The sequence below is a fragment of the Mastigoproctus giganteus genome, chromosome 8 (genome assembly GCF_048544385.1).
Source record: "Mastigoproctus giganteus isolate SK-2022 chromosome 8, ASM4854438v1, whole genome shotgun sequence".
NCBI lineage: Eukaryota > Metazoa > Arthropoda > Arachnida > Uropygi > Thelyphonidae > Mastigoproctus > Mastigoproctus giganteus.
Genome location: NC_143582.1, coordinates 66,417,513 through 66,425,413, shown reverse-complemented (window position 1 = coordinate 66,425,413; position 7,901 = coordinate 66,417,513). Strand labels below are relative to the sequence as shown.

The window sequence follows — 7,901 nt, the reverse complement described above, 5'->3', positions numbered from 1 at the left end:
CTCTTCTTTTTTTTTTATGCAATGCATATATGCGTACCTTCCCATCCCCTAACTTTCTTTCAATTTCTTTTATTCTTCTTCTATTTTTAACTTCTCATATGGAATTTAAATAAGCAGAATAAAAAAGTGAGTTTTAAAGAAGTCTTCTTTTCATTTGTGGTGAAAATTTAATCTCAGCTATAGAGAATGAACTCTTTAGTTTGAACTCCACTTGGTTTCGTTAATTTTTGGCATGTTAACAGAAAAAAATAAAAACAGAACGTGATGAAGTTGGGGTACTTTTTTTTTTTTTTTTTTTTTTACTTCGCTGTTATTATATACCTGCATTGGAGTTCTCTACAAAGCGCCGTCTATTACCAACAATAAGAGGAATTGCAATATAAATTTTAATCAAAAACTTGCAATATATATATCCTTTCTCTAAGAGAAAGGAAAAGTATCCCAAGTTCGATTTGGAACCTTCTGCATTGGCGCACTCCACTCTAGCAGAACAATGATGAAGGCTTGTCCAACTACGCGTTGTCCTTTTCGCTCTCAGTAGGCGCACGAAACAGCAAGACCACGTGGTATATTTCACCTCAAAAACAGCTTCAGGAGTTCATTCCGGACTGTTTCTTATCTGAGTACGAGATAAAGCGCGGGACATCCGTGCCACCTATCTGTACATCTCTGCTTACCACAAAACGCCCTCCTGGGTTTACAGAGGTTACTTCTCATGGGTGAGATGAAAGTCCAGGGAAAAGTACGGGGGCAGGAAAAGGGACTGAAAGGAGGGGTCAGTCGAATGCCATCGGAGGGAGGCGCGCTGTCTAGCATTCCTAGTAAACGCTGCAGACGTCACTTGTGACTGGATGCGTCGGGCAACGCTCGGAGCGTTTCTGCTCACGCGGGGAGAACCCACATAAGTTTGGGCCACACTAGTTAGACAGGCAGTGGCAGCGGAAGATACAGGACGAACGATGGGTTACGGAAGGAGGCTCCGAGATCGTGGGAACTAAGCATTGATTCATCGGAATGCTACGGTGACTGCGAAAAGCTGCGTTATTCGGGGTAGGGACAGTCGGTTCGCACGTGCATTAGCCCCCGAGGGAACGTAGACTCCGCTAAAAGCTCTAACCGCCGCATTCATCGTATCACAATTCCATCGGATAATTCCTTCGCAGGAGTCCACGTGCGTGTTGTTGTCATTTTTCCTCCGCAACGCGTTAAGAACTCGAAGATGGACTTATGGGTTTGCGTCGCACGTGCATTTGCTCCTCCCTAGCGTCCCGGCGTCGACTTTTGCTCCAGCTGCTGCGCTCCGTCGTAATGAGGAAGCCGCGTGAAACAAACGTCATGGCAAAACTGAACCCTTTTTTGGCATACGTCGTGTTATGGTTGGCAACGGCATGGACGCTAGGCTTAGCAAAACCGGAGGGAGGTAAGTCCCCAAACTCAGTTTCCTTTTGTAACACTCTCCATCAGTACACACATTGTCATCTTGTAGTTATTAAGAAATAGCTTTCTTTTAAGCCGAACATATTCCAAACATAATGAAATAACGAATTAGTTGTTTGGAACGTGCACATTGCCTTTGAGATAAATTAAAGCCATATGGATAGCGAGAACGAAGCACTTGCGATATGCTTTGGACTCGTTTACTTGCAGGTAGTGATTGATGTGTACATGTGTAGAAATACCATAACACGAAAGCAAGCATCTTCCATGATGCATAAGGATTAAATCAGGCTGTTGTGGTTCATAAAACTCCTCTTGCTCAGTGAGCACGGCTTTTCCCACGCACGATTGATTTTGACTGCGTGCAATAAGGGGGAAGTGTCTGAATATGGGGGAGGCAAAATAAAGAAAGCCAAATTTTTATGACTTCCAGCATGCGTTATTGAAGTCAACTAGAACTGTAGGACGGTGCTTTATGATGAGAATCCTACTAATGGGTATACATATATATGCCAGAATTGGGGAAGTGTTCATTATATGCTATTCGTTGTAGAATTCGCAACCTAAACAGCTGAAACCCATCCTGAAATTCCCGGTCTTTTATTAGGGATATAACTCTCCAATTCAAGCGGAGGTTAGCGCAGCGTTTGGAAGAGCAAAGACTTTTTTTCGCTTTGGCATAAGACAAGAGAAACTGTGTGTGTGTTTTATACATCTAAGTCAGCTATATTACATTACTTGGAACTTTCGGTTCCATGCAAATATGATTAATAAGGAAAATTTTTACAAATGAATCAAAGGCAGGAAGTAATCGCCTATTTCTTCTCGATGTTAGTTTTCGCAGTAAAGAACTTCCCCAATTCCTGCATTATTTAGGGTTCCAAGTGGACCGTCTTTCTGAATGTGTAAATGCGTAAACTGTGTTGGTTCTCACTGTTGAATACTAGCGTAGAGTCAGATATGTACTGTAGCTCTCCTTCATCCAGTAGAAAATGAACCATGAGTAGTAGAAAGATTAATGTATAAGAATAAAATAAAACAGGAATTAAACTGAGTGAAATGCGGCGTAAGAAAAAGTGGTCATTTCTCTCTCTCTGTTTTTGTTAGATTTGTTGGTGCATCAGCAACCTCTCTCTCTGATTTGTTTTTTTTTTTTTTTTTTTTTTTTTCAATAATTACTTATTACAAGTTATTATAGCAAAGTGGTTATTGGTTTGTAAGAGGTACTGTGAATTGTTGTGTTCAGTGAAAAATTGTGATACCATATCTTTTCTAGTTTTTTCAGTATTTATCTCAAAATGCAATTTTTTTTTTTTTTTTTTTTTGCAGTCTATGCATTGAATGTTTATGCTTCTTTCAGCTCACACTACTATCACGTCAATTCTAATGTTTGTTGAGGCTCACCATGTTTTTATTTTATTTTTTTATTCTCCCAGTGCATAGCTCTGTAACAGAAGTGGGCAATTACTTTTGCGCACAGGACTCAATGGGACTATTTCGAAGTGACGACGGACCATAGAGCTTCGTAATGTATTTATGTACATATATCACCCACTCGTTCAATTTTCCCTTAAAAAACAAAATTTGGAGGGTTTTTTTTCTTTTTTTAGAAGGAACACATTGAGAGAGTACAGTAAAAGCCGTTAAGGTACGGAGAACAGTGGCTCAATTTCCGTAGTAAGGTCAACAATCGCAAACTTGTGGATAGAAACAGCATCTTCTCGCTAAAATGAGTGTCCATTGCACGTCTCATTTAGAAAAGGGGAAAAAAAACACAATCTTTAAATCATGAAGTTCAGCGCTTCTCAACCTTTCCTCCATCGTTAATGCTCTCAGAATTCAGTAGTCACTCATTAATAAAAGCACGAAAAACCTGAACATTGATCACTCTTTGGTTTAAAGAAAAGTATCTTCTTACAACGCACACAAGAGACGTGTAGATTGATTCACCCTTACTTCATTGTCTGTGTGTCACTCCGTTCTAATCTTGCATTGGCATCAAGCTGACAGCCTTTTTATTGCTATTTAGCGGCAATATAAAGTCAATGGTTGTCAGGTGAAGTTAAATATAGCCTTGGATCAAGCCATCCAACCCGGATCATCAGTAATACTTGGCGTTTTAGTGTGCCATTTTGACGTGTGTGATTAGATTTCAATTTCAGAAGAGTGTTAAAAGCGCATAATCGGAAGTGACTCGATTTAGTCACGAATGTGTGGCTGGAAGGGAGGACAGCGTTGTGAAATGGCACGGCTGACTCGCTAAAGCTTCCGAATGGCATAATATAGCCTTCTTACTAACTGCCTTCTGGAAACTCCAATCAACGTCGCAACTTGTCGAAATTTTCCAAGATGACGTCATCCTTCACCCTATTGCCCGAACTCCAATATTCAACGATCATAAAAGCAAAAGCGGTAAACAAAATTCCACCAGCACCTTCCACTGCACTCAAAGATTAGTGATAAACTTCAGTTTCCATAACGACGCGATTCAGATTATGCCGTAAGATACCGTCTTCTCGGAAACCCATTATATCTTAATTTTTTTTTTTAATAATTTTTTGCCTTTTTTTTTTTTTTTTTTTTCCTAGTTTTCTCGGGTATTAAAGGAATTTCCAATACATTGTTTGCCTGAGCGAAAGAGGTAACAGTGTTTATCGATTCTGCTTAAGTTAACTTGTCTGGAACACTAAAAATGCTTGGAGAGAAGCCAGCTTGACCCACATACGTGTAGCTGTTTGTTTACACATAAAGCACGCTTTTGAAGAAATTAGGGCAAGAAGTTGCATCAAAGACTAGCTGTTACTGCTCTTTCTTTTCAGAAAGACAATGCAACGCTCCTTCGAATCCGTTAAACTTCTTAGTTGTCGATAACGGATCCAAATGTTTGGAATGATTCATTTTCTCGCTACTTTTGTTAACCATTTTGTTAACTTCAGTGGAAATGCAGCTATTTTTAAAATATAGCTAGAACATACAGAGATTGAAGCTGTGTACTGTTAAATTTTTGTTTAAACTTATTTTGCGTGCTTGAATGAATTCATAAAAAAAAAAAAAAAAAAAAGTATATTTTGTTGCCAATATAAAGAAATTTGAATTTACTGATGGTTGTGAGGGTGGGGGGGTCTGTTCCTGTTTTATTTTTGCGCATACCTGAGCATTGAAGCCAATTTTTTTTTGTTTTAATTTCACTTTAACATCTGGAATGTTTAATCCAAACAGAGAAGTTTTTAACAGCAGCACGAATGGTGATTAAAATCCTTCCCCCTCTTAAATTGGTCATCCAATTTTTTTTTCGTATTTTACTATAACCTGGAGTTTAGTGTAAGGAAAAGCAACATTTGAAGTGTAATTAAATATTTATTATATTTCACCTGCATTGGAGGCGTTTTGCAGGTTGAATGAAGTCGATAGCTCAAAACAGTTGTCATGTGATCTCTTCAGGTTGTGGGTGTTGGTAAATATGCGAGCCGAAAGCGTGCTTAAAAGCGACTCACGTAAAGTTTACTAATAAACCTCAAATTACTTTCTCTCCACCCACCCAGAAGTGGGGGGAGGACTTCATGCTCTGCAATCGCACCTCGAATGTGTTGGAATGTCAAAGTGAGCCAAAACTCGCCAACATGTTACTGAGCCACGCCTCCAGCTCTTCCCTCCTCAAGAACCCAGAAGTTCCAGTTAATTCAATTAAGAACCCTTAATTAATTAAGTCTATTTAATTAGAATTCTTTTTCGTTTGCGGAAATTAAAGAATACCTGAGCGACATGGCTCTCTCACTTCCGTCAATTACTTGACGGAAAGGGCTAATTAGACAGTCGGGCGACTTTCAACAGCTCTCAGAAATTTCCCTTCGCCAACTTAGCAAAATTTTAACGGACTTTTCTTCTTTCCGCTGACCCCTCAGCGTGCCCCCAAAATGTCCGCACACTTCCTCTTTCCTTCGCGGCGCTTTATGAAGATTGATGACTCACTAACGCTTCACAGGACCACTTCTTTAACTTACAATAACCAATTAATAAAGTTAGAAATAAACTATATTCGTGACGTCAAGGGAAGGCTGCGAATTGACCACACCTGGGAGAGAAAGAGAGAGAGAGAAATGACGTCTTGACCAACTTTGGCAAACTACTTGAATTCGAGGTACTAAGCGGAGTGTACCCGCCCCTCAGGAGGTTAAGTGTTGGACTTGCCCCCCCTCCCCCATAATGTAGTTCTCTCTCTCAGACAAGATTTTCTAACCGCTGACCTTTTTCTTGGGAGTCAATGGAACGCTAAGGGTCTTTTGTTGACAGGCTGGTTGCTCGTCTTTAGTCTTTTGTCACGTTTTGTTCGCCGCTTACTCACCGTTGCCACTCCTCCTTCCGATAAAGCATGAGTCCACGTGCCCTACGGGAGCCTCAAACATCGTGAGATGCATCCCACCTGCTAGAGACGGTTTTCGAACATCCTGTATGGCCTCGGGGATGTCGGCGGTCCTTGTGGCGTGAAAGCCTCAAATGTGACGTTCCTTCTCAACGGAAAATAAAAATAAAGGGGAAAAAATAGGAGGGTGGAGCAGGAGACTGTGCACTTCCTGTGAGTATGGCGTGTGGACAGTATTAATAGTAGTTATCATGAGGTATTGTGCTGGTAGTACGAGGTCACAGCTTGCGGGTGAAGATTTAATGAACAGGTGACAGGGCGTGGGAAGAGAGCTCGATTCTATCGTCTCGATTGAATTATTTTAGAAATTCGATTGAATTTTCCAGTGTGGCATCAGTTACTGTGTGGGGTGAAGTGTTTATTTTTAAATTCAGGTTGTCTTCCCTGTAAGCATGCACGAATATTAACGACGCAGACTAATTTTGCTCATAGGCTATCTGTAGGTGAATAAAGTAAACAAATTTTTATTTGTGGACATATTTTAAACTCATCAAGGTTAAAAGGCCATTCGAGCAGGTGAAGATCGGCACCGCAGATGGCACGAGTAATCTGATTTTAACTTTTTCCCTGTAAAAAAAAAAAAATAATAATAAATAAATAAAAATAAGGCTTAGCTGAGTATCAGATATTATCCTTGTAATGTGCGCGCCATGGCCTGAAATACCTTGGTGGTAATTCAAGAACAGTCACTCCTCTTGTAATATTTACATAATTATTTATTATTATTACTACTAGTGGAGAAAGATTCTATAGGCAGTTGAAGATCATTCGTTAGTTGCCCACTTCTCCCTCATTCCGTATACCTTTCACCCACATAATTCGTTGTACCAACTGCTTAAGTGGAGTGCCTTTCTTAGACAACGGTTTGTTGATGAGCAGTGGAGTGGACCTGTAGCGTGTAATGCCTCGCGGAGTAGCTAGTGAAATGATCATGACCCGCCTAGAGAAGTTCTCTCTGCTATTGTTTAATGCCCATCATACGGTGACGGACGGGTATTTTCCTTATGATATTCAAGGGCAAACAGTGAGGAGAGGAATATTTCTCCTGCCAACTTTCGTGGTTACATCACTTGTTTCTCGGAACTCTGTATAAGTTAGGAGAATAGGATTACGACATTCATTTATTCATCAGCCGCTTTAACATTGAAGTTTTACCCGTCGTGTAATTGGAATTTTGCAAAATATTAAGAAAATAAATTCAAATTACTAATTGTTTCTACTGAATAACGTTATCATTATTGACAGAATCTTTGTTTATGATTCCCACTCCCAGTATTTTTGTGAACTATTGTAGTTAAAATCCGGTCCTTCTACTGATCAACTAATTATTAATTGATTAAACGAGATGTATGGTTTCAGTATTTATATTAATTACTCTAATTGGGGGTTTTGTTTATATTAAGTAGCAGAAAGAAATAGTAGTAAATGATTTCCTTTTAACGTCCATTTAAATTGCAGTAGCGGAACATGCCGAAAAATAAGAAACTTTGATCTGTAAAGCAGATTCCTGTTCATTATGTTAAATTGAAATCAACTCAAGGAGCTTATAAAGCGGCATGTATTTCATTCAAACTGTTCAAACACGCCTCTAGGGTTAGAAGTACATAATCCTGCTTTTTATACTGTAATAAATTACTTAAATTATTACAGTCCAGACCGAAAATACCTTGTAGTTCCATCTTCTGAAACAGTAAGATTTGTAATACGCTTTCAGATAGAGGATGGTTCTTAGCTCTCCTGCCAGACTTCTGGAGTGTGTTGGGAGATTAGCGATAAAAGAAGAAAGGTAAAAAAAAAAAGCGCCCTTGCCAAGTTACAGCTCCTTTAACTTTTTGTTAATCAAACGAGTGTTCAAATACTCTTTCACTGTTTATTTTTATTTATTTATTTCACGTCTTCGTTTAGCTTTTTTACACAAAATTCACAAGCACCCAAAATGCCCATCCTCAGCCACTTTCCTGCTTTACATCAACAAGCAGGTGATTCTTACAGAACATGCTGCAGACTTCTTCGGCACTTCAGAAGTAATCCATCCTGGGTGGAC

General features: G+C 39.5%; 1 protein-coding gene across 1 annotated transcript in view; it reads left to right on the top strand.

The window, feature by feature from the left end:
- The first annotated feature begins 944 nt into the window (after nucleotides 1-944).
- Nucleotides 945-7,901, top strand: part of LOC150081587 (netrin receptor UNC5C-like) — a 383,853-nt gene continuing 376,896 nt past the window's right edge. The window contains exon 1 of the mRNA XM_090379449.1: nucleotides 945-1,420. Coding sequence (XP_090235575.1) covers nucleotides 1,228-1,420 — 193 coding nt within the window. The 5' untranslated portion in view covers nucleotides 945-1,227. The remainder of the gene's footprint in view (nucleotides 1,421-7,901) is intronic.